The sequence below is a fragment of the Nipponia nippon genome, unplaced genomic scaffold, assembly GCF_047370975.1.
Source record: "Nipponia nippon isolate SJK-2023a ecotype South Korea unplaced genomic scaffold, ASM4737097v1 scaffold_5, whole genome shotgun sequence".
Classification (NCBI taxonomy): Eukaryota; Metazoa; Chordata; class Aves; order Pelecaniformes; family Threskiornithidae; genus Nipponia; species Nipponia nippon.
In genome coordinates this window covers 27,647,268-27,660,979 of record NW_028262369.1, presented here as the reverse complement: position 1 = coordinate 27,660,979, position 13,712 = coordinate 27,647,268, and the positions used below count along the sequence as shown (strand labels likewise).

At 36.8% G+C, this 13,712-nt stretch overlaps 1 protein-coding gene across 4 annotated transcripts in view; it reads left to right on the top strand.

Moving 5' to 3' along the window:
• Window positions 1-13,712, top strand: part of OSBPL9 (oxysterol binding protein like 9) — a 63,031-nt gene that overhangs the window by 40,955 nt on the left and 8,364 nt on the right. For 3 of the 4 annotated variants that reach the window (XM_087733269.1, XM_087733270.1, XM_087733272.1), the window contains 6 exons: window positions 2,373-2,402; window positions 3,271-3,321; window positions 7,702-7,740; window positions 10,182-10,275; window positions 10,832-10,933; window positions 13,244-13,403. In XM_087733269.1, coding sequence (XP_087589395.1) covers window positions 2,373-2,402; window positions 3,271-3,321; window positions 7,702-7,740; window positions 10,182-10,275; window positions 10,832-10,933; window positions 13,244-13,403 — 476 coding nt within the window. The remainder of the gene's footprint in view (window positions 1-2,372; window positions 2,403-3,270; window positions 3,322-7,701; window positions 7,741-10,181; window positions 10,276-10,831; window positions 10,934-13,243; window positions 13,404-13,712) is intronic. The other variant, XM_087733271.1, reaches the window with a different exon arrangement.

The window sequence follows — 13,712 nt, the reverse complement described above, 5'->3', positions numbered from 1 at the left end:
TACCTCTTTTTACCTGCTTATTATTTTCCTTACAGTTTTGTATTTTCTAAATTATCTATATATTACTTACTTTAATGCAAGTTTAAACAAATAAGAATAAAGTTACAAGGATTATAGCAGTGTGTATACATAGCAGTGTAGTTCTGTACAATGGACGAGATATAAGCATTCTTCTAACTTCTCCTACAAACCAGCCACTCTTGTAAGCACGCCAGTTCTGTCGCTAGTGATCGTCCACTTGTTTTTCTCTCCCCAGTGTCATGATTATAGTATGTTTGCATAAGATATTACGGGGGAGAGTTCACAAACTTTATTTTATGCCTGCTTACATCACCATTCTAGAATAACACATTGCTCATGAAAATCCAGAGACTTCCATGTCAACATTTGCTTAGCCCTAAAGAACGGAGCTGATGCTCTTTAGAAGGGTCTTCCCAGGGACCGAGTCTGTCTGACTTGCCTGCATTGTTCTCATAATTTTGTGTACGTACGAAGGCGGCAGTATTCCGGTTCTGTGTGCTGTATTCTTGCAAGGTAGCCATAGGGCGCAAATGTGAAAAATACTGGATTAATGTGTGCTGTTACTACTTAAGTTGGCCAGCTCATAAAGAATTCATTTCCATAGAGGAAAAAAAATTAGGATTGTATAATTTCTGGATAGGCCTTGGAAACCAGGTGTCCTGAGGTTTTTCCCATCTCAGAGCTTCTGTGTGATCTTGGACAAATTACCCTTTTGTCTATACCTATGTGTAAGAATAAAAATGTCTTAGTCTGTTGTTTGGAAAATTATAAATGCGTAGGGGAAAAACAGTGTGACTGAATTACATTATATGGCCTGACATCACTTTCAGATTTTCAGCAAAGATGGTGTCAGTGAAGGGAATGAGATACCAGTTTATTTGGTGTATAAATACTCTATAACATGTTGGGGAGAAATAGGTAAAGACTAATCAAAACTGCTGATGGCTGCCTACAGTTGGCTATAAAGCTTTGAGGCTGAATGATTTATTTCAGCTGCATAATCTTTCATCTGACAAGATCTGTATGTTTGGGTACGTTGGCTATTCTATTTTGGTGCTAGAAGGCTCAAAACTTCACTGCTGTCATATTTAAAATGCTTTTTTTCGATATGCGTTGATAAAGTTTGGACTGGAAGTATAGTAGAGACATGGAAAACAAACAAACAAAACAAAGGAATTTTTAGCTGTTGGCGTATTTCTCTGCTTGCAGCAGAAGTAAATGTAATACAACTTCGTAATATAACATCCCTGATATGCTATTTCCTAGATTAGCACGGTCCAGTCTTTCCAGTGGCTGAGGCTGGGTGCTGTTTGGCCACCTCTTGCCAATTAATCATGAAGGAAATGTATAGCATCCTTATGAATAGTATGTAGAACAGAGTATAACTGCAAAAATTTCCGCAGGTATTGGCTGGGAAGCTGTCACTACATTTATTTTCTTTTTAATCCACAAACTAAGACTGTTCATTCCTGTAGATTTATAGATGCATGTTGATCTTTTAGAATTTGGCTTGCAATGCTGTGTGAGGGAGAAAGTTCCTTTACACACTTTGATTATTCAAGAATCGGAAAGACTGTGACGCAAGTCACATGAGACGCTCATCTTAATCAAAACAAAGAGGTCCTGTAATTGAATTAGTAGAGGTTCAGTGCTGAGTCCAATTTAATAATTTTGCCTGCTACAGGCAGACCCAAGGACATCAACAGGATGCATATGCTTCTTAGATAGGTCATGCTTATGTGTAAAATGGTATGCAGATGCTTTTTGCATGCCTGAAGTGCAATTCCACACAGGAAATCTTTATGAACCAGTGTTTCTAGATGAAATTAAGTAGGCAGATTTCCAGATGCACTTTTACTGGAGTCTTAGAAAGAGCGAGAACATGTGTGCGCTCTTATTTTCTGTTATTTCTTTTAAACTGTGCTTAACTGCATGTGTTTATTATAATTGAATGATGGTAATCTCAAGTAATATTGATTGTTGAAATGTGCCAGCATTCAGTACACTATATAAGGCTACAAACCGAACTTAGAGTGAATCCTCATACTGCTTTCATTTTTGATGTTATGCAAAACTGAAGTGTAGACTTCGATGGGTAAATATGTATAATGTCACGGCTCAGAAATTCCTAACCTTGTCATCTTTAAGCTTTAATTAAAAGTTTGACTTCTGTCTTGTCAATTACAAAATGAAAATTGTGTCTATCTACAGAAATAATCTTTAGCATATTGGTTGCTCTTTTTCCTCTCCCAATTTAAGATTAAAATATGATGTTTGTACAGTATTTAGGTCAAACTAGATGCTGGAAATTCTCTCTTTAACCACACTATTTTGATTTATTTCTTTTACAGAAAATTGAAAGTCTCAAAGAAACAACCAGTGTAAGTTTCTTTAATTTTTTATATCTATTTTATATAGATTCTGACATTCACCTTATTTTCTTGGGAAAGTTTTTAAAGCTTTTTAGAGAGAAGTGGGAATCCATATTAGATCCAACAGTGTGATGGCAGAGGCAGCCTGGTTCTGGTGCTGTATTCAGTTTTATGTCTGGCACCTTAGGATCATAAAATTATAGAATAGTTGAGGTTGGAAGGGACCTCTGAAGGTCTGTAGTCCAGCCCCATGCTCAGAGCACTGTCAGCCAGAGCAGGTTGCCCAGGACCAAATCTAGTTGAGTTTTGAGTAACTCCAAGGATGGAGGCTCTACAACCTCTCTGAGCAACCTGTTCCAGCGTTTGATCATCCCTAGAGTAAAAAAGTGTTTTCTTATGTTTAAGGTGAATTTCCTGTATTTCAGTTTGTGGCTGTTGCCTGTTGTCTTGTCACTGGGCACCACTGAGACGAGTCTAGCTCTGTCTGCTTTACACCCTGTCATCCCAATCAGATATTGATGCCCATTGATAAGGTCTCCCCTGAGCCTTTTCTTCTTCAGATTAAACAATCCCAGCTCTCTCAGCATCTCTTCACATGACAGTTTACGTTCTTGCAATGCTCTGAAAGTCTGAAGCTGACCTCCATTTCACCCTGACAGCCTGTGTTGTATGTGGCTTTTGGAAACTTCAGTTTTCTGCTGCTGTGCTTTTGTCCCTGGAAAAAAAAAAGGGGGAAGGGAAAGTAGGGGTTCTGCAGAAGTGAGTGTCCATTTAGTTCTCACCTGATATTTCAGTTAATATTCCGTGTAACTAATGTAAATACAAAATATTACAGGATAGTAATACAATTTTTTTCCTGTTATTTTTGTTTTCCTAGAGCATGGTAGAATCAATAAAACACTGCATTGTGTTGCTACAGATTGCTAAAGTAAGTACACTGTAAAGTATTTTGAATTTTAATTATACAGCATTAATCTGTGTGAAAACAATTGAAACCTAGAAGTGCCTTCTATATGATCTAGGAGATAAATATATTATAAAATTGGTATGAGTTGATTTATGCTACTCTTTTAATGAAGTTTCTGAAATACTGAGTTCAATAGCAGACAGTCCTGTTAATGGTCATGGTAACAGTCGTATTGATGAGAAAGCTTTTTCTTTTGAGATAAACTTTCTTTTGCAGAGTTTGCTATTAGACTAAATAAGAACTTCAACAAACATAAGGGTGACAGAATAGAAACTTAACAAAACTCTTCTTTTTGTTTCATTTAAAATGTGACTAACATAAATAGAAAAAAGGAAAATTGTGATGTTAATAATCTAAACTGGTTTGGCAAGGTTTTTAATAGGTCTGAAGTTCATTATGATGTTGGAACTTCTTGAAGTATGAATTGTATTATTTGAGAATGCAATATGGGTAATGCACTTATGCTTTTCACTTAAATGTTTTGTTACATTTAAAAATTTAGTTTAGATTTGGATTTTTATTTTGTTAATTTCTCCTCTTACAGGCATTCATGTACTGTGTATAGGATATGTTAATTATGAGCTGCTGATTTATATCTTGTGACCAAAGTGAAGGAAGACAGCGTTTTGCAAAGAAATTAATTTATGGTATTTTCAGAATTTAAGGCTGAATTTAATCAGAACACATTCTGATTTATTCAGAAATAGGCATAGGCTGTTGCATTTTTTTTTCTGTAGTCTAGATAAACTTTTTTTTTTGTAGCTTTCAATATTGTTGTTTGTCTTCATTCTAGATGCCAGATACATAGTAGAAAATTTTGAGGCCAGTGAAAATTGGAGTATTTAGAACCTTGCAGGATCAGAAGTCATTCACTAAAAGGATCAGTGCATATTTTGTGAAATTCAAATTTCATATCAGTAGCTTAAAAATTCTGAAGAAAAGGTTTGTTAGTTTAACAGGTTTATACAAAACCAAAAATATTTCACAAGTAGTAGGGTACTTTGAAATAGTTCTGTGCCACATGAATCTAGAGCTAGAACAGTCTTTAGTCAACATACAGTGATACTATTTGAATCTTTCACTGTAGTGATAGCAAGAAAAGCCTTGTCAGCACTTAATAATTTACTGTTATTTAGTACTGGGTACATTTAGAATTGTTTTAGTACAGTGAAACCAGTATACTAGATGTAATTCTTTGGGGATTTGGTGTGGAGTCAAATATAGATAGATTAGATGGCAGTATGCTAGTTTTCTTACACAACTATTGTGACTTGCTGCACTAAGGTAGCTGTTGGAGAAACTGTGCAACAAATGACTTGCTCATTTTTTGTTAATTACTATATAAATCCATTTAAAGTTGTTATTTTCACAGAGGTTTAATTCCTCTGAAATTTTGCTCTTTTTTAAAAAGCTCTGCTACGCAATTAGCAAATCTGAAAGAGCAGAATTATAATCTGCTTTTCAGGTTCTTGATCAAAGCTCATAATAGGTGGCTGAGTTAGCTTTCTTATTTCTATTGAGTATCAAATTCCATTTCTGCTGTGGGTAAGTTTATTGGGGGATAGACAAATATGATTGCTTAGCTTGCACCGGTGGTAAGTGTATTTTGAAGTTTGTTAGGTGGTTTGCGCATAATGGATAAAATTGAACTTTTAGTGGCAGTTGCAGTCATTTTTGATCAGGTTCGGTGCTTTACTGTTCCAACTACCATATAAGTGTAAAGGTAGGTGGAATTTGGGTCCCCCAAAGATGCTAAGACTTGGTTTCTGTTACACTAAATCAGACCTTAAAGTCCTCCTTTCAGTACCAGTAAATATTAACCAGTGTAAATAGCTGGGTTTATCCATTGGGGAGTGGGTTTTTTTTGTTTGTTTGGTTTTTTTGCTAAACCATATCTAAAGCTCTTGTAGAGCAATTGAAGATAAGGTCGTTTAAATGAGTGGTTTATGCACAGCTAATTGGAAGAAGTTGATCTACATATAGTGAAAAATTTCCTCTATAAATCTTCCTGCTATTTTAATAACCTTTATTCTGCTTTATCTCTTCATCTTCATCCTCTCTCGCTATCTTAGGCAACTATACTTGTTGACTACATGGCAATTCTGTGTCATGTCGTGTGTGGTCCCCGTCCGTCCCCCTCCCCCCCCCTTTTCCATGAACTGTGTTGATATCCTGATTTCCTACTGCTGTAGGAAATTAAGAATACAGGGGTTTTTTTGTTTATTTCTACATCTGTAAGTTGCATGTGTATGAAGCATTATATATGTAAAAATGTATTGAGTCTGATTGATAGCTTTCTGTTCTCCAGTATAGAACCTTTTAAGATTCTGCAAGTTTTTTTCCCAAAGCTGTAAGGCAAGTATGGCTGCTGACTTACACTCCTGAAAATAAATCATATTAACACCACCCCTGCCCCCCATTTTTACTTCTACAGTGCGTTTCACATTAGGAGACAGACTTCACAATTACCTTCTGGTTGTTCGCATACCTTGAAATATTTTATCACTTCTCTATATACTCAGAACATCTCTCTGTTTCAAACACACAGCCATTTATTATTCGGATGATTTTGGTACATTGAGGCAAACTTGGGTTCTTGGTGGTTTTGGGGTTTGGGTTTTTTTTGTTTGTTTGTTTGTTTTAATTGTGTGTTAAGTTGAGCTGTTTCGTGGACTCTTAAAACAACGTGCCTTAGGACTTGGGACAGTTAAATTTTCATTAAACTTACTGGTAAATCAAGTGTGTAATCATGCTACTAGTGACCCAAGGCATTTTCGAAAGAATGAAGTAAATACCAGCTAAATGGGAATATAATACATACATCGCTTATCAAAAAGCAATCAAAATAAACTAAGTGGGATGGGTAAGTGGAGGGAGCATTTGGCTTGTGTTGTCCCCTTTGCGTGTATGACAGCTGAAGATGTCCAGCTTTGCTGATGTGTGTGTGTTGTAAAATATATGTAATGGTCTGTCAGTGAGTTGGTAAACTACGGTCTTAGAAATATATATGTTTTATGAAGTAGCTTTTATAATTTAGATATTTAGTTTTGCATCTTTGCCTTCCCTCTTTCACTGCATCATTTCTGGTCAGTCTTGCCTCTGCCTAGTTTTGTGGTATTTCTGCCTTCCTTACCTCATCAACATGCCTCATTGCTGATTGTGCGTTACTGAGATAGGATAGCAAGCTTCAGTACAAATGCAGCATCTTTGTGTTTTATTTCTTAGGTCTTAGAGATGATAGCATTACATGGAAATTTTGTATGTTGGAAAAAAAAAAATAAAGTCTTTGGACTCCAGTGTTATTCTTTCTTCTTTGTTTGTAAGTTTGCAACCCAATGGAACTCATTGCCCTTAGTGTCGTTTTTATCATGGAAAGCCTTGCTTAAGAAATGTCAACTAGCAGACATGAAATTTGAGCAGCCTATTGCCAACTATATAAGCTAAGGAAGAATGGATAAAGTATCAAAACATAACTATGTGCCAACTTTCTTAATACTATTTACAGCTTTTTTTTTTTACTTCTTGTTCCTCTTAACTTTTAACAACTGGAAATCTGGGGAAATAACTCTGCGGACAAGTCTTAAGGTTTACACTGAACAAAGTTATGGATTGATATACTGGTAATATGAACTTTGGAGCAGAAGTGGAGATTTGGCTTAGTGTTCAGTAAAATTTATACTGTGGCTGGTACAGTGTTAAAACTATGCTAACTGTAGATTGGCATTAACTTGTCTGTTGCTAGCGTAATTTCCCCTGACGACAGTTTTATTCCGTGCGTTGCCTGCTCTTTCACATATGCTTCTAGACAAAAAACCCAAAATCTGAGACTGTAAATAATCTAAAAACATTTTAAAATTTAGTGGATACCAAAAAGCAAAAGTTAAAAACATTTAACTTACAAAGGCACTTCTGCCTTTCAAAAGCAAAAAGTGCTTTTGAAAATGACCTGTATGCTAATCGCAGTTCTTCAGAAACTGAGAACTTCATGTCTTTTGGTTTTCAGGGACTCACTGGTGCTGCAGACCATGTTTTGGGGGGCTCCTAGCTGTTTGGGAAGAACCTATGTTGTAAAGCGTAATTGTATTCTGCAGTGCAGGAAGGATATTTTTAAAATTGTTCAAACTTGTGTGGACAGATCCTTGGAAAACTCTGATCTTCAGAAGTGCAGTGACTAGGTATAGAATTGTTTCTTCTAAGTTTAGTTACTGTATCACATGATGAGGAACATTTTATGGCTGAAACGTAAACATTCCTGAGAGAAACTTGCTGTTCTCGCTTAACACAGAACTGATAAATCATACAAGATTGTTATGTTGATATTTTTAACATTTTTTCCTTAAGGACCAAAATAATGAGGAGAAGCACGCAGATGGACTTATAGTAAGTTTAAATCTAATCTTTATCTCCCTTTATTTCTGCAGAACATGTGAACAGAGACCTGAATTTCCACTCATTTTGCAACATAATTCTTCCTTTCTCTAATTTACTGCTTCAAGTGTCTTGTTAAAATTACTGTTGAGTCATTAGCTTCTGAGGTTGGCTAACACCCTTGCCGTTAGAAAATGTAGTGATCAGTTTTACACTGAGTGTCTTAAATGGCAGTGTTATGACTGAACACTTAGATAAAAATCTGCCATGTGAACAGAGGAAAGGGAAATTATTGGGATAGAAATAGTTTTGTGTTCTGATCTGAAATATCTTTATGTATGAAATACATCAGCTATCTGTGTGCTTCAAGTAGTTTGTCTTTTCTACAGTGCTGCTTATTTGATGCAAACTTGTATTATGTCTGTTTAAGCAATGTTTCTTCTTTAGTATAACTTCTGCATTTTTCATGTAACTTCTGTCATCTTTGGTTTCGGTCACATGTGACTTCTCTTTCTTCATTCTCTTTTTGTCACTTGAGTACATTGTAGATACTTTTAATAGGAGATTGTTTTCAGTAAAACATAACTCTCAAAATCGTAGTTTGTTTTTGTTACAGCTGACAGCAATTCCCAAGATTTATTTGTCTTTCCATTATATACAGCTTTAGCAGTATGATTTTCTGGTATGAACTTTGAAGTAAAGATGCACATACAGATTTTGCTTTCATGCTTATTGTAAATAAGATAAACGATTACCCTGTAGAGAGTCACGTAATTCAGATCTTAGTGTAATGGAACAAGTTCTGTTGTGTTCACTGAAAAGAGAGGTTATGCAGCTAGGCACTACCACAGGCAGGGGTGGTATGCACATTAGATCTGCAACTCAGAAATTTCATATAGATATTACAACTTACTATAGTCTGAATTTGGTTAGCCGCTATTCTGGTTGTCTGTGGGCTGGCTTATGCTGGGGAGAAAAAAAAGTATTTCTGTAAGAATATATTAACTGATGCATCAGTGATTGTGAAGACTGAATTTTTGATGCTGTTGAGGTCAATGTTAGCTTGGGCTAAAGGTCAGGATTTGACTTTAAACTTAGGCAGGAATGTGATCAATGTTTGATACGATGGTGGGATGACAGTCTTGTTGTTTCTACGTGGTGTTTTTAAGTTGTTATTAAACTCAGAGTAGGAAACTTTCAGGTCTGCCTTCATCTGTTTCTAAACCACAAAGGCATACACCAAAATATCTAACGAGAAACTCCAGTTCATGTTGCAGCGTGGAGAATTGTTTAAGGATAAGGTTATAATTCTGCATACAAAGTCAGTTACTTTGGTGGTTTTTTTTTCCTTTATCACACCAGTGTTCTGTGTAATATATATTATTAGTTTCCCTAAAAACTAGGGGAGATAGAGATAGCAATAGCATCCTGTGTATTGTAGGACCATCTTGATGTTTAAGTTTCTTAACTCTGAAAATGAGACCATGATTTTAAACTGTGAAATATGTGGGACAGGGACCTACCTGTGTTGCATGCATAATTGCACAAGCAGTTGAAGTAATGTGTAAGGGACATTGATTTTCACAGTTCTGACATAGATCAATAGTTTTAAATGGCAAGATGGAAAAGGGCTTCATGTGCCTTTTGTCCAACTAACAACCCGGAACAAGCTAGAAGTACTGGTTGTTGTATGTAAAGATACATAACAAACAATGCTTAGATGATAATAAAATTACAGGACAGTGAAGAAAGGCAAAATTATTCTAGTCTGGATTAAGAGACATTGCAATTTAGATTTCCAAGAAGCTCGTTGTATAAAAGCCAAGAACATACACTGAAGTCAGTGACTTTTGTGAGTGTCGAGTTGAATTGGTGCTTCATTTTCAAAGTGCCTGCGTTGATAAGTAGATTGAAATGTCCTCTACTGGAGACGCACTGAAAACTGTCAGCTTGCATTGGAAAGAGTTTTGGCAACAAAGCCGCTTCATGGCTGTAAGCATGCTGATGATTCTTGTTCTTATTTATGGGTTGATTTAGTATGGTCTGGACAAATTAATTTTTGAAAAAAAATGGTTTTAAAAATACAGATTACCTGTCCTAATTTTTGCCAGATAATTTGCTCTTAACTTTTTACTCTTTGCATGCAATATTTATTAATGGACATTGGAAGGAATACCAGAAGCTAGAACTTGAAATAAGAATTCTTTATAGGACAATTCAAATCTGTAGCAAATTCAGTTTAGTGTAAAACCTGCATAAAGAATTAAAGTATTACCACTTTGAAAGGATTTCTCATGTCCTCAACTGTCAATTTGTGTTTTACTTTCTCTCTCAGGAATTTGCTATCTTGCGTTTGGGCATTTCTTGTGCTCACAGTGTTCTTGCTATCTATACTTTATTTATTTTTTTTTTTAATTGAGAAAAAAAATGTGCTTTTCTTTCTTTTGTCTCAGAGCACTATCAACCCGGTTGACGCAGTGTATCAGCCCAGTCCTTTGGAACAGTCAGTGATCAGCACAATGCCTTCCCAAGCGGTTATACCTCCAGGTATGGTGTACAGAAAGAACCTCAGTAGAAATATTCATGAGCAGAGCAGGATGCAGCTGCAATCTAGATGGAGGGGCTGTGCAATGGTCGGTAGCTTCTGTGGCACATACGCAATACAGGCGCACACTGCGCTTAGTGGTGTGCACTCACCACAGTGGTGCAAAGGAAGGGAAAGGAGCGGGAGGCATGGAGCTTCCTCAGCCATCAGGTAAATCTGCCTCTAGTTCTGTGCATAAGCTGATATATTTTACTTGCTCTAAGTTACTAGCTTGCATTTCTAATATACTTTCTTAAAATAAATGAAAGTAATTTTCAGAATAGATAAATGCTTTCTAGCTAAATAACTGCAATTTTTTAAAATGCCATCTTTGCTTAATAATAATAAAGAGCTAGATAACAATGACAGAAACATGTTTTTCTGTCTGAATGGCTTTTATAGAAAAGGATTTCATTTTTGAAGGTGAGCTGAAATAATGTGGAATCTCCTTCCCCACAAAAGTATAATTCGCATATTTAAATGTGAATTTTGGGTTTAACATATCAAAATATCCCCTAGAACCTGCTCAGTTGTGCAAGTCAGAGCAGCGACCCTCATCTTTGCCAGTGGGACCTGTAGTAGCATCGCTTGGAAATCAGACTCCAACACCAAATAGTACAGGTATGGTTCTGTGTAACTGTCTTATTGAAGTACAAGAAACAAAACCAGAATATATACTGTCTGTAACCTAACGTAATTAGCTATTAAGACTACTTTGTATTGGGCTACATCTTGCTTTTAATCAACACATATTTCAGTGTTGTGTTAAAATCAATTATTCTGCTCTTTCTCCCCCTCATGTATACATAATAGGAGTAGTACCAGTTTGCTTTCTTGTCTCCATCATTGCAATCTTGCAATACTCGGCACAAGAACTTTGCAGTTAATAAATCGTGTCTGGCCTTTGGGTTTTTTAATTCATTGATTCCCTCCCCTCCCCCTTAAATAATAGCATCCATTGGGCTTTTTAAAACTACAATACTACTACTACTTCTGCTTTGAAGCAGAAGTTGCTATAATACGTATGAAGTTGCTATAATTATCTGCTTACAATTCCTATAATATTTTTAAGGTGTGTTTTTTTTAAAACCGTAGCTATATACTTAACATTTTTTTTTATCTATGTCGACTGTTACTTCCTGATCAGTTGTATTGATTATATTGTCCAGTCGTGCTAAAACTCTCTCAGTTCCCTCCCAAGTTTTTTTCTTTGAGCTTTTGTGTAAACGATTTGTTGTTACTTTATTACTACCCTTCCTTCGCAGAACACTAATATGTGCGTTAAACAGTATTTGCCCCAAGCTGAATGAAGGATACCACTGCTGGGTTTTTTCTCCTGCCAGAAAGTTCCTTTTTTTAGTCTTACTCTATGCATCTCATCTTCTGGTTAGTTTCTGATGATTGCTGTTTGTGTAAATACCTTAGCTTCCTTAATAACCTATTGCGACTTCGGCTTCCACAAAAGGTCTGTGTCAGTGTTAACCTGGTTTGTCTTTATTGCTATGACTCTTGAGACTCTTGAGAAATGGTGAGTTAGTGGTGAGACAGGATTCATGTAATCCAATTTAGAAACTGTATTAATTAGATTTTTTCACAAATATATTTGTAGCTAAATTGGAAAAAGGTGTTCTAGGTGAATAGAATACAAGTTGAGTGAAAACTGGCTGGACTGCCAGGCCCGAGGCTTGCGATCAGCTGTACGAGGTTCAAATGGCAACCAAGTGACTACTGGTGTTTCTCAGGGGTTGACACTGGGTCCAATACTGCTTAATATCTCAGATACCCTAGACACGGACCTTGCCAAATGGGGGAGAACAATGGATAGGACAGAGCTGCCATTCAGAGGGGCTGTGACTGGCTGGGGAAGTGAACTGACAGAAACCTCATGAAATTTGATGAAGGGAAATGCAAAGTCCTCCACGCACCTACGAAGGGCAAAGCCCTCAGCCTGCCCTGTTGCATGTGGTTAACTGTAGCTTGGCAGAAGAGGAGCCAGGGGTCCTGGTGGGCAACAAGTGGAACATGAGTCAGCAGCATGCCCTTGTGGTGATGAAGGTTTTGCTGCATGCTGTGCTGGATTAGTGAGAGAGTAAAGAGCAGATTAAGAGAAGTGATTGTTCCTCTCTACCTGGGATCTGTGAGACCACATCTTGAGTACTATGTATAGTTTGGGGTTCCACAGTACAAAGACATGGACCACCAAGATGAGGAAGCTGTGGCCCATGACGTACTTGGAGGCTGACAGAACTGGGTTTGTTCAATCTTAGGAAGATCAAGCTAAAGAGGGATGTTACCCCTGTCTTCTGCCAACTATTGGGAGGGTATAAAGAAGATAGAACTGGGCTCCTCTTGGAGGTGCACAGCAAAAGCATGAGACAATCGACACAAGTTGTAAGAAAGGAAATTCCAAGTAGGTATTAGAAAATGTTTTGGTTTTATAATGAGGTTGTTCAAACTTCGGAATAGGTTCCCCAGAAAGATTATGGAATCTTCATCTTGAGAGATATTTAAAACCTGACTAGACGTGATCTTGAACAAACTGGTCTAATTTTGAAGTTGTCTGGGTCTTGAGTGAGGAGTAGACCAGATGACTTCCAGAGATCCCTTCCAATGTAAATCATACTATGAATCGATACGAGTTTTCCTTATTGTTGTTTTGCCTTTAATTGACAACTTTGGGGAAGACGTGTCCTTATACTTTACTGTTGTTCTGTGTTCTTGATTTTCTTTGTGACCTTTCTTTTGTTATCTGTTAAATGAAACTCGGTATGAACTTGACTCACTATTGCTTCTAATTTTGTAAGATATCATACCTTCTGAGTTCACATTAGTCTTTATTGATTTGAACAATCCTACTCATAAATTAGAACTTGTAGATTTCGAAAGAATTTCTTTGTTTTTGTTAAGTCTGTAATTTTTAATACTCCATAGGAAGTGGGCCATCAGCACCTAGCAGCAGTCTCACCTCTCCAAGCCATGTCAACCTGTCTCCAAATACTGTCCCAGATTTTTCTTACTCAAGCAGTGAGGATGAGTTCTATGATGCTGATGAATTTTATCAGAGCAGTTCTTCCCCAAAGCGATGTATGGAGTAAGTAGCTGAAAGTATGCAGTGTGTGCTGAATACAATTTTTATCTACAGGGCATGGCTTGTCTGCTTGTAGAAGTTAGTTTAAGCTAAATAAGTGAATAAGCCACATTGGCTTAAAAAAAAAAAGGGGGGGGGGGGAGGCAAAAGAGCCACTCTGTGGAACAAAAGCAGATTACGCCCTCCCCCAGCACAGTTGTCTGTGAGGGATGCAGTTTCCTCCTCTGCTCCTTCCCATTCCATCAGGTATATATGTTGACAAAACTCTAACATAAACCAAACTTGGGAAGCCACCAGCTCAGAGATATAATC